We start from the raw sequence: 24577 nt of genomic DNA, 5'->3' as shown, positions 1-24577 counted from the left end.
CTTCAGGAATAGGAGATTTCAGGCTGACCTGAGGGCAACTGTGTCTCATCATCCTCCAACACTTCCACCTGATTGCCCAGCATGTCACGGCCAACAACATGGCTTTCTTCTTGTCTTGGGTGTTCAAAGATCTGTGCATCACTGCACACCACGGCCTCACCTGCGTTGGTGGTGTTGCGCAGTGAGAGGCAAGAAAGGTCAAAGGGTCCCATAAACAGTTTCTCAGAGTAACCCGCTTTGGTGTCATATGTTTCCTTAGAATACTGATGCTGTGAGGAAGGAGGACCAGGTTGAGGATTCGATGAACCAGCTTCTGGGCTACTCAAGTCTGTCTGTGTGGACCCTTAGGATTTGCTACTCGACAAGTAACTGGAGGCATTTTCTGCTAGCCAACTCATTACCTGTTCGCTCTGTTCAGGGCGCAAGAGTACTTTCCCACGTGGACAAAAAAATTGGGATAGAAAGTGTAACGCCTGGTCCCACCAGACCCCGGGGGGGAGCTCTCCCTCACATCTGCCCAGTCCCAGCATGGCTCCCACGTGCACTACTGCCCCCACTCCCAGGCAGCGAAGGCCTTCCTTTTACCGGTCCCATGGCTCTGCAGACGCTGCTCCCACTCCCAGGCCTGCTGCAGTCTCCTCCTCACACAGAATTGCTGTAAGTGACTCTAGGCTGCGCGCGAGGCCACGCCCCCTTTCTTAAAGTGGCATGCCCCATTTTCTGGAAGTGACCTCAGAGGTCACCTGTTGCCTAATAGGTATTTAAGTTCACCTCCCCCGGCAGCAGGCGCCCGAGCAACGCCTCTATTAGTGCATTGCCAGTGTCCAAATCCGTTTGTGCTATTATTTGATATCCGTGCATTTGTTACCTGGTTCTAATCCTGTGTCTCACCGTAGTGCCATCTATACCATTCCGGCTGTGGGCGTCACCACTTATACCTACCGTGGACGTCACCGTGCCATACCTGCCGTGGACACTATCTATACATACCCGCAGTGGACGTCACCGCTCATACCGACAGTGGACGTCACCATGCCCTACCTGCTGTGGACATTATCTGTACCGTACCTGCTGTGGACGTCACCTGCTGTGAACATCTGCGGTGTCGTTTCTGTGTTCTGCCGGCTGTGGACATCACAACCTTGCTACACCTGGCCCTACAGAGACTCCTACTACCGGTTCCTGTCTGCCGTGCATTTAGGCCTTCTGGGGAGGCGCCGCACAGTCCCTGTATAGGGGTTCGCTGCTGGTCGCCTTCTCGGGGGAGTCCGGTGCACGGTCCAGTGGGTCCACCTCCGGACGCTCGTCGCTCCTCGGTGAGCGTAACAGTTTGCTCGGGCCATGGACTCCGCCGGGATCAAGGTTAACCCGCTGACTGACCTGCAACAGGAGCTCTCCCGCAAACGCGAGACCCAAGCAAGACTAGTAGCTTACATGAAGTCTGTGGAATCCCGTCTGGCATCCATGCAAACCTCCGGATCCTCCGACGGCTCCCAGTTAAGTGAACTACAGAAGGAACTGTCCCGCCAGCATCAGGCCCAGAGACGCATGGCCGAATATATGGCGTCCGTGGATTCCCGTCTATACGCCCTGCAGAATCCGGCCTCCTAACAACCCCCGACTCTGCGGGATTACCGACATGCATGTCTCCTTCCCGCCTGGCCTCACCACCCATGTATGGAGGGGATCCCCGTTTGTGTCGCGGTTTCTTAAACCAGTGCTCCCTGCACTTTGAGCTGTCGCCGCTGCAGCGAGCGACTGATCGCTCGAAAATCGCATTTATCATGTTTCATCTGACTGGTCAGGCTCTGGCTTGGATGAATCCGCTCTGGGAGAGGAATGACCCGACCGTTCAAGTCCTGTCCGTCTTTCTGACCACCTTCCGTAAGGTGTTCGATGAGCCAGGCCGTCTCTCGTCTACTGCCTCTTCGCTCATGAGAATCCACCAGGGGAATCTCAGCGTGGGACAGTATGCAATCGAATTCCGCACTCTGTCCTCCGAACTCAAGTGGAACAATGACGCCTTGGTAGCTGCCTTCTGGGAAGGGTTATCCGGTAAAATCAAGGATGAACTGGCCGGCCGGGATGTACCTACCACCCTGGAAGAGCTGATCTCTCTGGCTACCCGTATTGATCTCCGCTTCCAAGAGCGTGCCAGAGAAGTCACCCGGACGAAAAGAACCCCGCGCCTTGCACCCACCTTCCAAAGGCCGATGTCTCCTCCTTCCACCCGACCTACTGCTCCGCACGAGCCCATGGAGGTCGATCGCGTCAGTGAGTCCAGACTGCGACAGAGGAATCGGAGAATGGCAGGAGAGTGTTTCTACTGCGGAAGTGCCAAACATCTGATTCAGGACTGTCCAGTAAAGCCGGGAAACTACAGAGCCTAGGGTCCATCGGAGAGGCCACCCTAGGTCATGCCAAGTCCTCTCCTTTTCTCCATGTACCTGTATCCTTGTCCTGTGGTTCCATCCGGTTGTCAGAGCATGCGTTCCTGGATTCAGGCTCTGCCGGGAACTTTATCCAACAAGTCGTGGTGGACCTACACCGGATTCCCGTCCGATGTCTTGCTACCCCCATCAGTCTTTCTTCCGTGGATGGAAAACCGCTATCCGAACCCATCCGGTACATCACGGAGAACTGTACTATGCAAGTGGGGTAGCTACACTCTGAGACCATCGCCTTCCACGTACTCCCTGGCATGACGCATGCCCTACTACTGGGAATACCCTGGCTTCGGTCACACAAGCCAGTACTGGACTGGAATTCTGGAGACATCCTGCAATGGGGTGCGTCTTGCCACAGCAACTGACTGAAACCAGTGCATCCTCCGCACCGACCCGTTGAACCGGTCACGCTTCCCGGGTTACCCCCTGCCTATTGGGCCTATGCCGATGTCTTTGACAAGAAGGAGGCTGATACGTTGCCGCCACACAGACCCTACGATTGTCCCATCGACCTGCTCCCCGGGGCAACCCCTCCGCGTGGGTGCATCTACCCTCTGTCCTGAGAAGAGACCCAAGCCATGTCTGATTACATAAAGGAAAATCTAGCACGAGGCTTCATCCAAAAATCCTGCTCTCCTGCCGGAGCGGGTTTCTTCTTTGTGGGAAAAAAGGATGGGGGTCTACGGCCTTGCATTGACTACCGCGGATTGAATAAGATCACGGTGAAGAACAGATACCCGCTACCCCTGATACCGGAACTGTTTGACCGCTTTCAAGGTGCCAAGATCTTCTCCAAATTAGATCTCCGGGGTGCGTACAATCTGGTCCGCATTCGGTCGGGAGACGAATGGAAGACTGCGTTCAACACTCGGGATGGGCACTATGAATATTGAGTGATGCCCTTCGGGCTCAGTAACGCTCCAGCGGTCTTCCAGGAGTTCGTGAACGACGTCTTCTATACACCTGTGTAGTCGTGTATTTGGACGACATCCTTATCTTCTCTCCGGACTTGCATACCCATCGAACACATGTCCGTCTTGTCCTGCGGAGATTGAGAGAGAATCGCCTTTACGCCAAACTCGAGAAATGCCTGTTTGAGCAGACCTCGCTACCCTTCCTTGGCCACATAGTCTCTGATACCGGCCTGAAGATGGACCCCGATAAGGTATCAGCCGTACTGAATTGGTCCCGTCCGGAAGGGTTGAAAGCTATCCAGCGATTCCTGGGATTCGCCAACTATTACCGGCAATTCATTCCACACTTCTCGTCTCTGGTGCGTCCCATAACCTCTCTCACTCGCAAAGGGGAAAACCCAAAGAAATGGACCCTGGAAGCTGAAGAATCATTCCTGTCCCTTAAACGAGCCTTCGCTTCTGCTCCAGCCTTACACAGACCCGACATGAACAAGCAGTTTATTCTTGAGGTAGATGCCTCCTCATCCGGAGCCGGTGCGGTTCTTACACAGAAAACGTCAGAGGGTAAGACAGTAACCTGTGGCTTCTTTTCTAAGGCTTTCTCCCCAGCAGAACGAAACTACTCAATCGGAGACCGTGAGTTGTTGGCAATCAAGCTGGCCCTGGAAGAATGGCAATACCTGCTGGAAGGGTCATTGCATCCAGTTACCATCTATACTGACCACAAGAATCTGGCATATCTCCAGACAGCCCACAGGCTAAACCCCCGACAGGCCCGATGGTCATTATTCTTCGCCCGCTTTGATTTTGTTCTGCATTTCCGTCCAGCCGAGAAGAACCTGAAGGCCGATGCGCTGTCTCGATCATTCCTGTTAGAGGATCAGGAAGATGAACCTCGGCACATCATTGAACCTTCCAAGCTAATGGCGGCACCAGTTGACATGCACCACCTTCCTCCCGGTAAGACGTTTGTTGCTGAGGTCGATGGAGAACGTGTACTCCGGTGGGGACACTCTTCCCGAATAGCAGGTCACGTGGGTCAAAAGAAATCTCTGCAATTGATATCCCAATATTACTGGTGGCCAGGGCTACGTCGAGACGTCCAGGACTTTTGTTCATCGTGTTCCTCCTGTGCCCGGAACAAGGTCCCGAAGACTCTTCCGGCGGGCCCTTTGCTTCCTTTACCCGTACCATCTGCTCCATGGCAACATATCGGCATGGATTTCATCACGGACCTGCCAAAATCGTCTGGCTGCACAGTCATCTGGGTGGTGGTGGACCGGTTCTCCAAGATGGCCCACTTCACACCACTCTCCGGGCTACCGTCCGCTCCGGTTCTTGCTGACTTATTCATTCAACATATCTTCCGGCTTCACGGCTTGCGTCTCCATATCGTATCCGACAGAGGGGTCCAGTTCACCGCTCGGTTTTGGAGAGCAGTCTGCAAGATGATGGATGTGCAATTGGACTTTTCTTCTGCCTACCACCCTCAGTCCAATGGGCAAGTGGAGCGCATTAACCAAGTCCTGACTAACTATCTCCGCCACTTCGTGGACGAACACCACAGCAACTGGGTCAAACTGCTTCCATGGGCCGAGTTCTCCTATAACAACCATGAAAGTGAGTCCTCTGCTAAATCTCCGTTCCAGGTGGTGTATGGACAGCGACCCAAAGTGCCGTGTCCTGTGACATGTTCCTCAGGCAACCCTGCAGCTGATGACCTCATGAGGTCCTTCTCCGCCATCTGGGCTGAGACCAAATCGGCTCTGGAACGGTCCTCTGTCCGCATGAAGAAACACGCTGACAAGAACCCTCTGGATGTTCCTTTCTTCCAACCCGGAGATAAAGTCTGGCTCTCGTCTAAGTATGTCCGCCTGAAACAGCCGTCTTACAAGCTGGGTCCCCGCTTCATTTGTCCCTTTGAAGTGCTCCGACGGATCAATGAGGTGTCCTACAAGTTGAAGCTGCCGTCGACGCTTCGCATCCCGAACTCCTTCCATGTGTCCCTCCTCAAGCCGGTGGTCCTGAGCCGTTTCCACAGTGATCCTGGGGCTTCGCCTCCTCCTGTTGCTGATGATGACGTTTATGAGGTAAAAGCCATCCTTGCGGCTAAGGAGGTCCGAGGTAAAACCTACTATTTGGTGGACTGGAAGGGGTTCGGTCCTGAGGAGAGGACGTGGGTACCTGCGGAGGACGTGGATGCTCCTCGTCTCCTCCTGAGCTTCCTGGGGAGGAGGGGGCTTCAGGGGGGGGTACTGTAACGCCTGGTCCCACCAGACTCCGGGGGGGAGCTCTCCCTCACATCTGCCCAGTCCCAGCATGGCTCCCACGTGCACTCCTGCCCCCACTCCCAGGCAGCGAAGGCCTTCCTCTTACCGGTCCCATGGCTCTGCAGACGCTGCTCCCACTCCCAGGCCTGCTGCAGTCTCCTCCTCACACAGAATTGCTGTAAGTGACTCTAGGCTGCGTGCGAGGCCACGCCCCCTTTCTTAAAGAGGCATGCCCCATTTTCTGGAAGTGACCTCAGAGGTCACCTGTTGCCTAATAGGTATTTAAGTTCACCTCCCCCGGCAGCAGGCGCCCGAGCAACGCCTCTATTAGTGCATTGCCAGTGTCCAAATCCGTTTGTGCTATTATTTGATATCCGTGCATTTGTTACCTGGTTCTAATCCTGTGTCTCACCGTAGTGCCATCTATACCATTCCGGCTGTGGACGTCACCACTTATACCTACCGTGGACGTCACCGTGCCATACCTGCCGTGGACACTATCTATACATACCCGCAGTGGACGTCACCGCTCATACCGACAGTGGACGTCACCGTGCCCTACCTGATGTGGACATTATCTGTACCGTACCTGCTGTGGACGTCACCTGCTGTGAACATCTCCGGTGCCGTTTCCGTGTTCTGCCGGCTGTGGACGTCACAACCTTGCTACACCTGGCCCTACAGAGACTCCTACTACCGGTTCCTGGCTGCCGTGCATTTAGGCCTTCTGGGGAGGCGCCACACAGTCCCTGTATAGGGGTTCGCTGCTGGTCGCCTTCTCGGGGGAGTCCAGTGCACGGTCCAGTGGGTCCACCTCCGGACGCTCGCCGCTCCTCGGTGAGCGTAACAGAAAGGCAGAGGTAGATAAAGCAGGAACCTTTTTATTTGACTCGATCACACTGCTTGGGTGACCACCACTGTCCCTACCACCTCGTCCACGGCCTTTATCCCCTCTTTTTCCCATTTTTTTTGTTTTATTATTTTAATGTGAATACTGTAACGTGACCTTTTCTACAGGCAGTGGAACAACACTTATGCCGTGTTGTTAAACTTGCTTTAATAGTTTCTCACGATAGCTGTTTCTGTAAGTCTAAAAACCAAAACGTACCTTTATTGGACAAACTACCACGTGGAGGAGTCGACAAAGATGTTGTGAATGTCTTTCAGCCCCAAAAGAAAACAGGGTTTGACAACACTTTTCTTTTAGTATTGTTTTTTTGCACTCAGACTGTGTTTTAGTAAGAGCAAGCCACTATGTAGGTGCTATAAGATATGAAACCCCCAAAACTAAACAAGGTTGTTGCTAGGAAGGTACTGGCCTTGAGGCACAATTACTGACCCTGACACCAAGTATTAATAAAAATTGGCTAACACCGAGACTGTGTGTTAGTTGCAGAAAGCCACTATGTAGGTCATGTAAGATATGAAATCCCGGGGGGGGCGTGGCCTGCACGCTGATGGCTACTGCTGCTTGAAGGAGAGCTCTGTGCTGAAGCAGGATAAACCGGCTCTTATCAGCTCACAGATACCAGGATTACCAGCTACAGGAGGTGTGAGTAACCCCAGCCCCCAGCGATGCGTAAGGGGAGACCTAAACAAACTGGCACTCCAGCCAAACTGACAGACTTCTACCCCCGGGATAGGGATCGCTCTTCACCAAGCAAGATGGCACTGGCTTCCCACTCAGCTTCTTCCCACTCCTCACAAGGAGATACAGGCTGCTTGAGAGGCAGCACAGGCATTCCTCTGACAGAGGAAACAATGCAATCTCTGCTGAAAACACTGAGGGCTTACCTGCAGGCTGATCTCAGAGAAATAGTAAGAGAGTTGAAAGAAGAAATCAGGTCTCTGGGTGATCGCACAGAGCATGTAGAATAAAATGGCTGAATTTGCAACATCACATAACAATCTGATAGATGCTAACACAGCTTTGGAAAAGGAGGTGGAGGCACTAAAACTTAAAATCAGTGATAAAGAGGACAGATCCCGAAGAAATAATCTAAAAATCAGAGGGATTCCCTCATCCGTAGCAGATAAAGACCTCCAGGAATACTTCCACAAGTTTCTGCAGCTTATACTCCCTGGATGGGACACCAGAGACCTGATAGTGGACAGGATTCAGAGTGTCCATAAATCCAAAGGCATAGATCCAGCTCTGCCTAAAGATGTCCTGGCTAGACTTCATTTCTATAAAACAAAAGAAGCTGTGCTGCACACACTGAGGGGAAGTCCAGCCCTGTCAGACACTTTCATGGGACTAAAAATCTTCCCAGATCTTTCTGCTGCAACTCTTAATAAAAGAAGAGAATTTGCCCACCTTTCTAAACTCCTTAGAGATCAAGACATCAAGTACAAGTGGGGTTTTCCGGTGAAGATGATAATTTTCAAAGATGGAGGCACTCACATATGTCATACTCCTTCTCAGCTGGGCAAATTGCTGGATGACTGGGGAATAGCCCACCCACCAAACCCTGGTGGGCGGGGGAATCAAAGAGGCCCTCCAGACAGGATTAACCCTGAATGGTCAGCAGCTTAGCTGGGACTCCTTCCTGCTTATGGCACCTGCTGTCCCTGCTCCTGTGACACGGGATGTCACGTAGCCCCCCTGATGTTCTCGCCTATGACGAGCGGTTATACACCGGGCACCCTACAAAGGGCAAACCGGTGTTGTTGGAACTTTTTTGTTTTTGTTCCTCTTCTCACAAATGTTCCTTAATTTTTTTTGGGAAATTTCTCTCAATTCCTTGCTGATCTAGCCCCTCTCATCCCTGATGGCGTTCCTAGGAATTCAAACCCCCCTGCGGCTCCAATATGAGAATTAAGATATTGTCTATTAATGTGAACGGACTCAACTTCCCAGCAAAAAGGTCAATGATGTGGAGAGAGGTGAAGGCATCTAACTGTGATATAGCGTGCATTCAGGAGACAAACCTTCTTTCCACAGATAATAAACGGCTACTTCATCCAAGGTTCCAACACATCTTTTTTGCTAATGACTCAAAAAAAAGAGGAGGAGTGGCCATTTTAATAAAGAACTCAGTGGCCTTTAAATTGATAAATGTCAGTTATGGAGCGGATGGAAGATATATTATTTTGTCTTGTTATATCAACAGAATCCCTTACACCTTGGCAACGGTCTACTCCCCAAATTCATCACAATTGACCTTTGCTAGGAAATTTTTCCAAGCATTCAAAGATACTGCCACAGGGGCGGAAATCATCTGTGGAGACTTTAATATACCTGTTATACGCTCCATGAATTGCTCCAACATCAGCATCCCACATGCTAAGGAACTTAAGCATCTCATCAATGAATTCCATTTTCATGACATCTGGAGATATTTGCACGCATCAGAAAGAGACTATACATTCTTCTCTTCCAGGCATCGCTCATACAGTAGAATTGATTTTTTTTGGTCGACAGCAAATCTATAAGTAATTGTGTGGCAGCTGATATTGGTTTAATTACTTGGACAGATCAAGCACCGATCTCTTTGTCTGTTCAGGGTAGCTTTAATGTTCAAAATTCCTCTAGGTGGAGACTGAATACCAGCTTGCTTGGTAGGCAGAAGGTACATGATGAAGTAGAGTCAGTGTTAACATAATATTTTAAACTTAATAATAATGGGGAAATTTCTGACGAGACCCTGTGGGCTGCTCATAAAGCAGTAGTCAGGGGGCAGCTCATAAAAATAGCCTCCATCCAAAAACGGCAAAAAGACGCTTATATTAAATATATATTAACCCGTATTCATCACCTTGAATCCCTGAATAAAGCCAAAGCAACCCCTAATTTGACTAAAGAAATTGTAACTCATAGATTCCAACTAAGATCCCTACTCCTGCAAAAATACGAACTTAATCTTAAAAAAAATAAAAAAAATAGATCGTCATTTTATGCTATGGGGGATAGAGTGGGGTCCTTATTGGCAAGAAGGACGAAAAAACGTGAGATTCAATCTAAAATAGAATTCCTCAGGGACCCAAACGGAACAATCACTAGGCATCCCATTGAAATAGCAGAAGTATTTGCGAAATACTATGAGGCCCTGTATAATCTAAAATATGATTCCAATACGTCACAGCCGACTCAAGTGGATATACAGGGTTTCCCTCAGATGAGCAATTAGAGGAACTTAATCTTCCCTTTACTACACATGAAATCCTAGGTGCCATCAAAATGACTAAGTCTAACTCTGCCCTGGGCCCCGATGGGCTGCCATATGAATATTACAAACAATTAACATCCACTCTGTCCCCCTTTATGTTAAAAACCTTCAATTTTTGGCAAAATAAAGGGTCAATTTCCCCAGACAACTTAGAAGCGATTATTATCACGCTACCCAAGCCAGGGAAACCTGCAGACACCCCGGGTAATTTTACGCCCATTTCACTCCTAAATTGTGATGTTAAAATTTATGCCAAACTAGTGGCAGATAGACTTCATAAAGTGATCCCGGCCTTAGTGGCTCCAGACCAAGATGGTTTTGTGACAGGCAGGCAATCTAAGGATGGCACCAGACAGATGCTTGACTTGATTGGACTGGTGGAGATATCGGGTGAACCCAGTGCATTCCTGTCTCTTGATGCTGAAAAAGCCTTTGACAGGGTGCACTGGGGATACCTGGAGAGAGTTCTAACAAAATTCGGGTTCTTGGGGAAAATCAAGTCATCCATTCTAGCCCTCTACTCTTACCCAAATGCATCAGTGTTGGCATCGGGGTTTCTGTCATCTAAATTTCAAATAAGTAATGGCACGCGCCAGGGGTGTCAATTGTTTCCCGCTATTTTTACTTTAGTGGTAGAACCTCTGGCGGAAGCTATACAAAAAAACATAGCCATTTCTGGTATAAGAGTTAGGGAATTTGAACATAAACTTGGTTTATAAGCAGACGATGTGATAATTTCCTGTTCTAACCCTGCAGTGTCGATTCCAGCAGTGGTGAACACATTATCGAACTTTTCTAAAGTGTCGTATTATAAGCTTAATGCGGCAAAGTCTTTGATACTGCCGTTTAATGGACCGGTGGAGGCCAGGAGTGCGCTGGAGGTGGCCTTTCAATTCAAATGGTGCAACAGGGGGATACCTTATTTGGGTATTAAGCTGACACCATCGCAGATGTTAATTAAAGAAAATTTGGAACCTCTGATCCAAAATTTAGAAAAGGAATTGGGAAGGTATGAAAAAATATCATTGTCCTGGATGGCAAGGATACAGTCCTTTAAAATGGTTTTCTTACCCAAAATATTGTATGTGCTCAGATGCCTTCCCATCAAAATTTCTCACAAAACCCTGATGAAACTTCAATCGTTGACTAACAAATTTGTCTGGGGTAATAAAAGGGCTAGGGTCGCAGGTAAAGTGTTATACCCCCCATATGACTTAGGGGGATTGGGCACCCCAAACATAAAAGCATATTATAAAGCCTTACTAATTGAATCACTAATGGAATGGTGGCGTCCAGGTAATTCACATAGATGGGCTCAGATTGAAAATTTCCTGTCCCGCCAGGGCTCGGTCAGAAGAATGATGGAAGCAGAAAATTTGAGCCGTTCACGGTTCTCCCCGTGTGTTCCCACCATGTCAGCCTCCCTGGAGGTCTGGTGACATGACTTGATTCTTAAGATTCAGATTCCTCTTTCAGAGATTTCCCTCAAGTCGTTGGAATTTCAAATCCCCTTTTTGAATCTGGCCAGGTGGGAGGGATCGGGCATTACAGTGCTGGCGGATCTATACTCTGATTTGGGTGTTAACCCCTTTAATGAAATAGTACGGGAACACCCCTCTTTAAAGGGCTATTTCTATCAACACATCCAAATTAGTCCATTTATGGCCTCTAAATTTCCTCCAAAGTCGAATCCTCTATTACCTACAACAAAGGCTTTTGTATTTAAGAAGATAATTAAATCCAAAGGTATCTCCTTGACATACAAATGGATCAATAACCCCCCCCGAAGAGCAAAAATCTCCTTATATGAATAAATGGGACATGCAGTTGAGTTTCTCTACCTCTCCTTCAAACTGGCACTCGGCATCAGCAAATATCCAAAAATATTCCAAGTGTATAAATCATCTGGAGAAACTGAAAAAAGTACACCTGCGATGGTATCGGTCCCCAGCCAACTTAGCACAGTTCCTCCCAAATTATTGGCCACATTGTTGGAAGGGCTGCCTCCAAAGGGGTACTCTTGGTCACTGCTGGTGGGCTTGTCCCAAGGTTTTCTCGTTCTGGTTGGAGGTCTTTGGCCTGATGGGTGAGCTGACAGGCAATCCTATTAATCCGAATCCAGGTCTGGTAGTGCTAAACGTGGGTATAGAGAAGTTCTCTTGGGAATACAGGGGTTTATTAGTTCACATTCTAGTTGCTGCCAGATATTGCATAAGTAGCTATTGGAAATCCCCAAAGACACCTACATTAGTTGAACTATATAACCGAATTAATCTCCAATTCCAATACGAGTTCTGTCTGGCTCACTCCATCCGTGTAAAATAGTGAGTTTATGGAGATTTGATTCATAAACTATTACTTACAGGCCATTAGTTTGTAAGTATAGAAATCACTGGCTTAGACGTGTGTAAATGTGTGAGTTGAAGAACTTCTGATTAGCATCTGACATTGTTAAATCAAAGCTAAGCTGACAGCTCAGTGCTATTTTTCTTTTGGTATTTGAGCAAAGATCTGAAATTAGCATTGAGTCCCTTCTAAGTGTTACACTAAGGTCTAAGGTCAGCAAGCCTCAAAGAGTTCTATACATTCTATGGTTAAGGGTAAAGTGGTTGGTTTTAGTAATCTGTACTGCGCATGAGACTAAAGCCTGCTTTACACCAGGCAATCTATCGTGCGATAGATCGTCGGGGTCACGGTTTTTGTGACGCACATCCGGCATCGCTGGCGATGCCGGCCTGTGTGACACCTCCTAGCGACGCAGTATCGCTCACAAATCGTGAGTCGGGTACTGCTCGTTAGGTTCCATAATATCGTTTACTTTAGTTGCCCATCGTTTCCGTGGTAGCACACGTCGCTCCGTGTGACACCACGGGAACGATGAGCAGCTCACCTGCCTCCCGCGGCCGCCGCCGTCTCTATGTGGAAGGAAGGAGGTGGGCGGGATCTTTACGTCCCGCTCATCTCCGCCCCTCCGCTTCTATTGGCCGGCGCACGTGTGACGTCGCTGTGACGCCGGACGTCCCTCCCACTCCAGGAAGTGGACGTTCGCCGCCCACAGCGAGGTCGCACGAGAGGTAAGTATGTGTGACGGGGTTTAGTAACTTTGTGCAACACGGGCAGCGATTTGCCCGTGACGCAAAAAGGACGGGGGCGGGTACGATCGATTGTGAAATCGCACAATCGGTCGTACCATGTAAAGCAGGCTTTACTCTGCAGACCACGTGAGACTGACATAATGCCATAGCTAAAAATGATATTGAGTTCTTGAAATGATATTTAAGACCATTTAAAGAGACAAGGATAATCAGAGGGTGTGGTTAATGGTATTTAAGTTGGACCACATTCATAGGGAAGAATGGGACGATTCTCAACCAGACGAACCAGAGAGAAGACGGCTTGCCATAACATCACAAATGCATCTCAAGGCTCTGGCCAACTGGTCCAGGAAGCCATCATCTATCCCCCATGAGCTGGCTGGATTGTCATTTTAAATAAACACTTGTACCTTGCCCCTCCCCCCATCTCATTGTAGATTGTAAGCTCTCACTAGCAGGGTTGCCATTTTTCCTTTTAAATATTGTATCCTCTATAATTGTTACTTGTTTGTATATGTTTATGTATATGATATGTATATGTTCCTCCTGAATTGTAAAGCGCTGCGGAATATGTTGGCGCTATAGAAATAAAGATTATTATTATTATTATTATGTAAGATAAATGGACTCTTTTTCTCTATCTTCTTATCTTTTTTTCTCTCTTAGCTAACTAAAGCCAAAACATTATTTTTCTGTAATGACTTTAACCTTTATTAAATAAACCCACATATGATTTTACACCTATATTTTTCTTCAATCATTATATACTGGCTAAGCATATTTTATGTCAAATCCTATTTTTAACATACTTGGCGAGCTTCAGCCTGAATGATTGAGAGGCACAGGTGTGCGTTGTGACTTTTCACACCAGTTCTTGCCACGGGACTTCTTTTGTTACGTCTTCCCTGCCTTTTATCCACGGAGGGGGGGTCAGTGGAGTGTAACATATCTGTCCAAAGACTGCAGGAAAAACTACACTGTATCTACATCACGGAACCTTAGAAGAGGTTTGACGTAAAAGCTGCAAGGAGGTCGTATGTGTTGGGCCTTGACGGACACCTGAGGATCCAATCCAGGACCATCGACCCACAGACGGTTGGAGCCATTCCAGGACATCGGCCGCTATACATATAGGTGAGAAATTAATATTATTCATGATTATTCTAGGAAAAGTAATGTGGAGTATACATTTGATCATAAGCATACTGATGCACAATTATGGTCAAATATGTACCGGCAATGTGAACTTGAGAACACTAAGTTAGATAAGAAGTTTTTTACTGTGAAAAAGTTGCAGAAAAAGATACAGAATGAATTGGGTATGGTTTACACTTAAAACTCCATGGTGGGTGGGGCACAGCCATATGCACACACCATCTGCATGGTGACAGATACACCCAATACAACTGACACACACACAGCAGATGCAGAAACAACAGATTGTCCAAATTGTTCGATATTAGCAGAACATATCGAACATCAGGAGGATCAGTTGGAAACTAGAGCAGACTTGATATCAAAATTACGTACAGATGTGAAACACCTGTCCGCCAATACGAGACACAACAAAAGGGATGCCTCAGCATCACCTGCCTCAGGTTCAGACGTCCCGGAACAGCTGGACACAGCTGTTGACGAGTCTAAACGAGGAGGAATTACGTAAAAAGAAGATACATGAAAAAGCATTAAAATCCATGACCAATTAATGAAAATCATTAAAGACATACCCAAATATGATGATAAAATGGACGCCTTTCATAATGCGGACATTTTTGAATCGAACTCAGATAAATTCATTCTGACGGATGATCAAAGAAACAAAATATTTAGGGTATGGCTTCCCTCCCACATGGCAAAAAGGTTACAAGCCACACCTAAGACAGACGAACACGATAACCTGATCCATGACACAAAGGAAGATAGGCTGAGACAGTTTATTTTATTTACAACTGGGGAGTGCACCCCAACAGTGGAACTGTTAGAAAACCTTAAAACACACATACAGGAGGATCCGTTTGTCTTCTTAGTGAAATTCGAACAGGCCTATAGAATGATAATGGAAATCGGATCTGATCAAGAACCGACTTCCATGGTCAAGGCCTTTGTAAAAAAATTTAAATATTTGGACCCTGCTTTATTCGAAATTGCTTCTAGGATGGACAATCTACAGGAGGCCACGTCATTTATTGATAGAATACGTAGATGAATGAAGCAAAATCAGGTAAAGTCAAAAATAGCCATGGTAGAGGAGACAAATGACACATCAGTATCCCAAGAAAAACAAACCAAAAACAAAAGACCCATGCTGAATTCTAAGAACAAGAATTCAGGGGGGGGGGAACAGAAAGAGCAATATTCAGTGCTACTTCTGTGGCCTACCCGGACATCTGAAGTGAGAATGCAAGAAATTCCTAAGGGCAGGAGCTGAGGGAAAGCTGGGTAAAGAAAATGGACTGATGCCAAACACATCCAGTGCACCTCCCCCATCTCCAGCACCTCCACCTTCATACACGCCCACTCATACTGACAACAGAAATAACCAATCACCATATGCACCACTTACCAAACAGATTAGGGAAATGACCATAAAGGAGTTGGATGGAAGGAACAAGACACCTGCTGCTCTACTTCCTTCTCCATCTTCTTTATGACTGGCAAAGCCGGTCCCCAGGCTTCATCCACTGGAATTTGTCACTCAAGTTTCAATGGATAGCTGTGGTCGACCATTTTTAAAGGTAAATCTTGAGGGCCAGGAAGTAACGTTTCTCCTTGATACAGGTGCGCAATTGAGCGTAACAAATGTTGATTTACATTTAAAGTCAGATTCCTCTGTATGTACAATTGTTGGTTTCAGTGGCAAAAATGGAACAAAAGTAACTTTAGCGCAAGATGTTTCATTAGAAATACCTGTTTTTTTTAAAATGAAAATGGATATTTGGTGTTGTCAGGATACTGAGAACATAATTGGCACTGATTTTATGGAAAAGCATGGCTGGATTATTGATTTGGGTAACAAAACAGTTTGGAAAGACTCTAACGGTTGTAAGGCGGTAGTTATTGATCCAAATGAATATAGTCATGTCGGGACCATTTGTTTGAATGATGTAGTGTCAGCAGATCATTTGTGGCCTGAAACTGGTGGTGATGAAGTATTGACTGAGATAGTGCAAAGGTTTCCTTCTCTATGGGCTCAGTACAGGAATGAAGTAGGAACTATGAAAGACGTGATTGTTAAAATTGAAGGCCGAGATCCGCCTCCACAGCGTCAGTATAAGTTGCCTCCAGAGTCAGTGGCTCCGATGTCTAAAATTATTCAGGAATTGTTGGATCAAGGTGTCATACGTAAGGCAAATTCTGTTTGTAACAATCCATTGTGGTGTGTTCTGAAAAGTGATGGTAGCTATCGGATGATATTGGATTTGAGAATGTTCAATAAGTTTACTCCCAATGTTGCACCGATTGTAGCTGATACACATGACATGATGTCGAGATTGAATGCAAAGGCAAAGTATTTCTCAGTATTGGATATCAGTAATGGTTTCTTCAGTATACCGATTGAGAAAAGTTGTCAGTATAAGCTCGCATTTAATCACCTGGATCAACAATTCGTATGTTGTCGTCTCCCTCAAGGCGCCCATATGTCGCCAAGCATTTTTCATAAGGCGCTAGCGAACGTTTTGTCGAAATTTTCTCGTCCGGAATGTTTATTGCAATATGTGGACGATATTTTGCTAAGTACAGAGAATGAGGATTTGCATATTTCTCTACTGGTAGAATTGTTTGAGTTGCTGCATGATGCAGGATTGAAACTGAATACCAAAAAGGTCAAGCTGATGCAGACTGAGGTCAGATTCTTAGGAGTTGTGCTAAGTCCAGGTAAACGGCGACCCCTACAGGACAGAATAGAGGCAATTGCATCCCTTCCAATTCCAACATCACACAAGGCACTAAGACATTTTTTAGGACTTGTAAATTACTCAAGGGATTTCATTGAACATTTTGCTGACAAAGCCAGACCTTTGTATGATCTTTTAAAAGGTGATAATGATGATTATTTTGGTCCCTGGGGTGTCGAACAGGAAAAAGCCTTCACACAATTGAAACATGATCTACAACACGCACCTGCGTTAAGTATGGTAGAGAAAAACGCACCTTTTGCGCTCCAAGCACACACTTCAGAGACAAGCATCTCTGTGGTTTTGCTGAAGCTGCAAGGGGGGGAATGGAGAATCTTGGGTTACTTCTCTAAGCTTCTCTCACCTGTTGAGAGGGGATTTTAGGTGTGCGCAAGACACCTGGTGGGAGTGTATTTTGCGATAAAAATAACCCAACACATAATCGGGTTCCAAAAGGTTGTTCTCCAAATGCCACATAGTACACTGAAGCTTCTCTTTGAGAAAAACATCCCAGGTGTGTCACATCAGAGATTTGCCCATTGGTTGCTCTCATTGTCTCCAAATCAAATTGAGGTAGATTATAAGGACAAATATGTTCTTCCTCAATTGATACAATATGAAGGACAAACATATGATTGCATACAAACGTTCCAAGAACCAAGTCTCTTCATCTCTCTCTCTTCAGACGACAGTCGGAAGACGCAGATGAACCTGTATTTGTAGACGGTTCTAGATTTTTTCTAGAAGGACACTATTACACAGGATATGGAATTTTCTATTCCAAGCGAGGACAAGTGGTAAAACACAAGTTACCGAGTCATTTCTCAGCTCAAAGGGCAGAGATAGAAGTGGTAAGAATGGTCCTACAGCTGAATGAAGCTGATGATCAGACTTCAATGGTAATTTACAGTGATAGCTCCTATGTTGTCAGGTCCCTAACCGATTATCTGCCTATCTGGGAAAGAAGAGGTTATGTGGATTCTTCCAACAAGACCTTGGTGCACAGCGACACTCTAAAAACAATTTTTGAAATAGCATCAAGGGCCCCAAATAGGTTTGCTATAGTGAAAGTCGCTGCACATAAAAAATCTAATGATGAGTTATCTGTAGGAAATGCAACCGCAGATGCTCTAGCCAAAGAAGCTGCCCTGACTGGAGAGGAAGTGTTTGACTCTGAACCTTCTGAGATTTCAGCGGTTCAAAGAACAGATATGTACATACCTTCATTTGCAGAAGAACAGAGAAAAGATCCTTCTCTTGTTACTTCTCAGGATGATCCAAAGCCTCCTTTTATCTGTGAAAATGGGGTTTTGTGTCACAATTCAAATGGAGAATTGCGTACAGTTGTACCAAAACATCGACAGGTAGAATTCACTCGATACAACCATGAGAGTTTAGGTCACTTGGGCCAACAGAAATTGTTAGTCATTCTCAAGGAGAAATTTTATTGGGAAAAAATGGACGAAACAGTTCAAAGTGTTGTACTATCATGTCTCATTTGTGCCCAAATAAATGCAAGACCTAAAGGACAGAAGCCACCACGAATCGCACCTGCAGATGGTCCATGGTCTACATTGCAAATAGACTACATTGGTCCTTTACCCTCAGGTAAACATGGTCTCAGGTATGCATTAATTGTGGTAGATGTGTTCTCAAAATGGGTAGAAATATTACCTGTTAGGAAAGATGATGCTTTGTCCACAGCAAGGGAATTGGTACAACATGTCTTTTGTACTTGGGGGATCCCAAGGATGATTACCTCCGATCGAGGAAGCCATTTTACAGGTAAAATCATGCAAACTGCTTGTGCTATTCTAGGGGAACGACAGTAATTTCATGTCCCCTATCATTCACAATCTGCGGGAATTGTGGAAAGAATGAATAGAACAATCAAATCCAGAATTGCAAAGATGCTTTTGGATAAAGGTAACACCTGGGTTGACAAAGTACCCTTCATACTGATGAGTATAAGAGGTTCAATCTCTTCTACAACTCAATTCACTTCGTTTGAGTTGATGACGGGAAGAAAAATGCCATTGTGGTTTCCACATGAGCCATTTTTATCCACTCCACAAAAAGATGCTATCTCAAGGTCCCAATGGTTGAGATCGCTACAGGAGAACCTGAAAGCGATTCTGCCATATGCGGCATCGAGAATGCAAAAAATGGAGCCACCCCATGAGTCCAAATTCAAGAAAGGTGCTCTAGTGATGATTAAAACCTTTCGCAAGAGTGGACCATGGGAGTGTAATTGGGAAGGTCCATTTGAAGTCCTTGAGACTATGGGACAAGTCATGATTCTCGTGCAACGAGCATCAAATGTGGTAAAAAATACCCGCAAGAAGCAAAAAGTGTGGGTTCACATTGATCAATGCAAGTTATTTGTGACAAAATAATGATACTGCATTTCTTTCCAGGAAGAAATGGATTCCTATAAGAACTGGAATAAGGAACCTAAAGACTTTGAAGAAAAGATGACATCAAGCCTTCCGGAAAAAGAACATTTAACCAAGCTCAAGACGAGCTTCTATGTGATGGGAACTACTTTCCTGCTGCTTTGCTTTATTTCAGTCATTGTCTACATGTTACATCAAGGAACAAATCAGCAATGATGTGAATGAGCGGACCAGAGAGATTCAACATTCACGAAGACCAAGAGGATCAGAGACACTGAACTTACTGACAGAGAACATCACGGATGATTCTGTTGAGATAACAGGAAATATCTGCATGGGATATGGAACAAAATGTTGCATTGAATTACATTTCATACACGACACAGACATAATATTACATGTTATCGCAGGACCTAAAACTAAATTCACACAATTGCAAGGAGAATATGTACATAATAATAAAACGGGTACATGGGAATGTTCTCCTACAGATGTACTATACTGGAACATAGAGATCAGAGGTGATGAACCTGCTGTATGGTCCGGTGATATTACAAATGACATGATTGCTAAGGGAAAGTTTGGAAGATCCAAAACAGAAATTTTGTTAAAAACTCAGGTTTTTAGGAAAATTCTGGATCCTTCATTACTCTCCATTAGACTAGCAACACACATCCGTTTAATTTGCACGTGTGTGGTACGTATTTGCACGTACCGGAGACACGTACACACGGAGACCCATGTTATTCAATGGTAGATGGCACATACACGTAAAATCACACGGAACGTGTGACCGTGTGGTAAGTACGTGTGTGCGCTTTTCTACACAGACGACATGTCCGTTTTTGGCCGGCAGCACGCAGGCACGGACCCGCTTTAGTCTATGGGTCCGTGCCTGCACGTACCGCACACGGAGTATGTCCGTGTTCAGCATGTTTCGTGCGTGTGCGTTTTTACACTAGCGATCTTATTTTTTTTTTTTTTAAATTAAAGTCAGTATACTTACCTTTTTTTCTGCTGTTCGCAGTCATACTTACATTGGCGCTCGGTTTTTTTCTTCCCTCGGCTCATACCGCTCCCCGATCACCAGCGCGGCGAGGAACAGCTGTGCAGAGAATACGCGGCAACAATTACTTTGAATATGCCGGCCGCTCATTAATCAATCTCGTATTCCCTGCTTTCCCCACCCACAGACGCCTGTGATTGGTTGCAGTCAGACACGCCACCCACGCTGAGTGACAGCTGTCTCACTGCACCCAATCACAGAAGCCGGTGGGTGTGTCTATACAGTGCAGGAAAATAAATAATTAAAAAAAAACGGCGTGCGGTCCCCCCCAATTTAAATACCAGCCAGATAAAGCCATACGGCTGAAGGCTGGTATTCTCAGGATGGGGAGCCCCACGTTATGGGGAGCCCCCCAGCCTAACAATATCAGTCAGCAGCCGCCCAGAATTGCCGCATGCATTATATGCGACAGTTCTGGGACTGTACCCGGCTCTTCCCGATTTTCCCTGGTGCGTTGGCAAATCGGGGTAATAAGGAGTTATTGAAAGCCCATAGCTGCCAATAAGTCCTAGATTAATCATGTCAGGCGTCTCCCCGAGATACTTTCCATGATTAATCTGTAAATTACAGTAAATAAACACACACACCCGAACAATCCTTTATTAGAAAAAAAAACACTAACAAATTGCCTTGTTCACCAATTTAATAAGCCCGAAAAAGCCCTCCATGTCCGGCGTAATCCAGGATGGTCCAGCGTCGCTTCCAGCTGTGCTGCATGAAGGTGACCGGAGCTGCAGAAGACACAGCCGCTCCTGTCAGCTCCACGCAGCTAATGAAGACAGCCGCGCGATCAGCTGAGCTGTCACTGAGGTTACTCGCGGCCAACGCTGAATACAGCTGATAGCGCTATTCCCTTCATTAGCTGCATGGAGCTGACAGGAGCGGCGGTGTCTTCTGCAGCTCCGGTCACCTTCATGCAGCACAGCTGGAAGTGACGCTGGACCATCCTGGAGTACGCCGGACATGGAGGGCTTTTTAGGGCTTATTAAATTGGTGAACAAGGCAATTTGTTAGTGTTTTTTTTTCTAATAAAGGATTGTTCGCGTGTGTTTATTTACTGTAATTTACAGATTAATCATGGAAGGTATCTCGGGGAGACGCTTGACATGATTAATCTAGGACTTATTGACAGCTATGGGCTTCCAATAACTCCTTATTACCCCGATTTGCCAACGCACCAGGGCAAATCGGGAACAGCCGGGTACAGTCCCAGAACTGTCGCATATAATGTATGCGGCAATTCTCGGCGGCTGCTGACTGATATTGTTAGGCTGGGGGGCTCCCCATAACGTGGGGCTCCCCATCCTGAGAATACCAGCCTTCAGCCGTATGGCTTTATCTGGCTGGTATTTAAATTGGGGGGACCGCACGCCGTTTTTTTAAATTATTTATTTATTTATTTTCCTGCACAGTATAGACACGCCCACCGGCGGCTGTGATTGGGTGCAGTGAGACAGCTGTCACTCACCGTGGGGGGGCGTGTCTGACTGCAAGCAATCACAGGCGTCTGTGGGTGGGGAAAGCAGGGAATACAAGATTGATTAATGAGCGGCCGGCATATTCAAAGTAATTGTTGCCGCGTATTCTCTGCACAGCTGTTCCTCGCCGCGCTCGTGATCGGGGAGCGGTAAGTATGAGAGAGGGCAGCTCACTTTTGTCACTAGGGGGATTAGCGGTCACTGGTGAATCCTTCACAGGTGACTGCTAATCAGTACGCGGCACACAGACAGAGCCGCAGCATGACAATGAAGTCGGGTGAAGTTGACCCGAGTTCATTCTCATCGCGCAACTCTGTCTGCTGTCAGCCGACATGTATCAACGACACTGTGCAACACACAAACGGACATTCCACACGGACATTCCACGTACACATACACGGGCATTTTACACACAAACACGGACATATTACACGTACACACGGCTCGCATACGCCATCACACGGATGCCATACGTACTGGAGAAACGCCCCAAAAATACAGAACACGGACCCGAAAAACGGACCTTTTCATACGGACGTTTTTTTTGCGGAAGTGTGTTTTAGGCCTTACAGAAGGAGATAAAGATTGGGTCAAAACATGGAATTTCCAGATAACACGGGAACCTGTACAAGTTCAGGTATCTGTAGTGTTTACCGTTACTAACACTATAGTTCCGGAAATAAGGGTTTCACCACAGACAGTACATAATAAAGAAAACACAGTTCCCATAATGTTGAAATGTAACACAAGGTTGACATTGCCCTCTGAGTCTCTGTTGACATGGACCAAAAATTCATCATTTTTGGGAAGTTTTTTTAAACAGTCCAACTAATGTCATTCACAGAGGTCAGATTGGTAATATCAGATGGATGGATGATACTTTCATTTTTTCCCTAGAAAATCCATCTTCCAGGGACTCTGGAATTTACCAGTGTTGCGTTGTAACAAGGACTCATTATAGACAATGTAAAGATGTTAGTGTGAATATTTGGTCAGCAGCAGATAATGCATGCACAAACACAAGATTCATGCCATCTACTCCTTTCCAAATTAATCAATTTCAGTCTAAGTCTTTATTAAGGGATGGAGAATTTATGACAATGGTATGGACTTTCAATATGTCTCATTGGAAAATCTCTACCAGGTTTCCTCAGTGTCAATCACATCTCACTAACATGGAGATGGGGATAGAACAATGGTTTGGGAGAAGAACAACTCAGACTAGAAGTAAGAGAGGAGTGTTAGAAGGAATTCTGGGAGGAATAGGGACAGTGGGAAGTCTGACTAATGCCATGAATATACAGACACTTAAGTCAGATTTGGATAATATTGGTTTCATTGGAGGAAAAGGAGTAAAGATTCAGAAAAGTTTGAATCAACTTCTTGAAAAGATGGTTATGAATACAGCTGCTGTACTAGGGTCTTCCATATCACATCTACAGGATGCTACATTAGCTCTCGTGGAAAGCACACATGAAACACAAGTAGCTAAAGCGTGCCTGGAGATACAGGTAGAGTATTCCTCTAATCTCAAAATGATTGCACAGGCTTTACAGAGTGGAATTACTCCACTGGGAATACTGCGAAACTTACCTGCAGAGTATAATTTTGCATTGAATCATACGGATTTGTGGGTAAATAAGTGGTTAGGATGTGAACGAAACATTTGTGTTGGCACATCACTAATCCCAGTGATCGGAAGAGAAGGGACTATTGTTCCTGTTACAGTTTTGGGTATACCTGTGAGTAAAACACAACAGGTGTTCTATCAACTGCAGTACACAGATTTTGCATTTGATGGAGTGAACACTGAACAATTAGACATTTCTTCATGTTTACATTTTGTTTCTAAGGTGATGTGTCTACCTGGACAGGATAAGGTGATCTATCATTCTTGTTTTCATAATCATTCCTCTTGTCATGCGAGAATAGAGACTGTACAGACAATACATGATCTGGTGACCCCAGTAAGTCCAAATAAGATTTGTTTCCAGGTCATGTCTGAGACAGAAATGGTTTCTGCTTTCTATTCTACTTGTGTACATAAGACAAATCTACCTATGGGTTTGTATTGTATAGAAGGAAATGTGAGATCTCTTTCAAAGAAGGAAGGAAGTTTTAATATAACTTCTATAGGAAAGAGAAATCTAACGGCATTTCCTATACAATTCAATTTATCACAAATTAATGATTTCCCTTGGGATATGTGGACAAGTGAAATAAAGAAAGATAAGGGTTTGTTAGATTTATTAACGAAACAGTTAAAGGAAGCAGAAATTATATTCAGGCATGAACAAGATGAACTGAACGATATTGAACACGAATGGAACGGGATGTCAGGTAGAACTTGGTGGAAACGTTTTGGGAAGTCAGTACATTCCTGGTCTCAGTCATCAATTCAGCCAGCGGTTGGAAATGTTTTATTTAATCCCATCATAATCATATTTTTATTAGTTTTGATGTGTATTATTTATCAAGTTTTTGTGATGTGTAGAATTCAGAAGATATATAAGAATATAAAAATAGAAATGAAGAAGGAGGATACCATTCTTAGAGGAATGTTAAATCGTAAGATGACTTTTTGACAGAAAGTTTCAGGTTGGTTTATCAAGTCAGATATTGGTCTGGAATCTTCAACGAGAATGTATGTGATACGAATGATGATGAATGAGTTAGAGTTTCCCAGGGATTCCTCAAATCTTCATAGGGGGGATTGTAAAATAGTGAGTTTATGGAGATTTGATTCATAAACTCTTACTTACAGGCCATTAGTTTGTAAGTATAGAAATCACTGGCTGAGACATGTGTAAATGTGTGAGTTGAAGAACTTCTGACTAGCATCTGAC

At 45.6% G+C, this 24577-nt stretch overlaps 1 protein-coding gene across 6 annotated transcripts in view; it reads right to left on the bottom strand.

Moving 5' to 3' along the window:
- Positions 1 to 24577, bottom strand: part of LYST (lysosomal trafficking regulator) — a 1763279-nt gene that overhangs the window by 480757 nt on the left and 1257945 nt on the right. The window contains exon 40 of one of the 6 annotated variants that reach the window (XM_075339741.1): positions 23361 to 23471. The exons of the other annotated variants lie outside the window; for them this stretch is intronic. Coding sequence (XP_075195856.1) covers positions 23414 to 23471 — 58 coding nt within the window. The 3' untranslated portion in view covers positions 23361 to 23413. Of the gene's footprint in view, positions 1 to 23360; positions 23472 to 24577 lie in introns of those variants that run through there. 6 annotated transcript variants of the gene reach the window in all.

Source organism: Anomaloglossus baeobatrachus, chromosome 3 (assembly GCF_048569485.1).
Source record: "Anomaloglossus baeobatrachus isolate aAnoBae1 chromosome 3, aAnoBae1.hap1, whole genome shotgun sequence".
Taxonomy (NCBI): domain Eukaryota; kingdom Metazoa; phylum Chordata; class Amphibia; order Anura; family Aromobatidae; genus Anomaloglossus; species Anomaloglossus baeobatrachus.
This window is presented reverse-complemented; position numbering and strand designations above follow the sequence as displayed.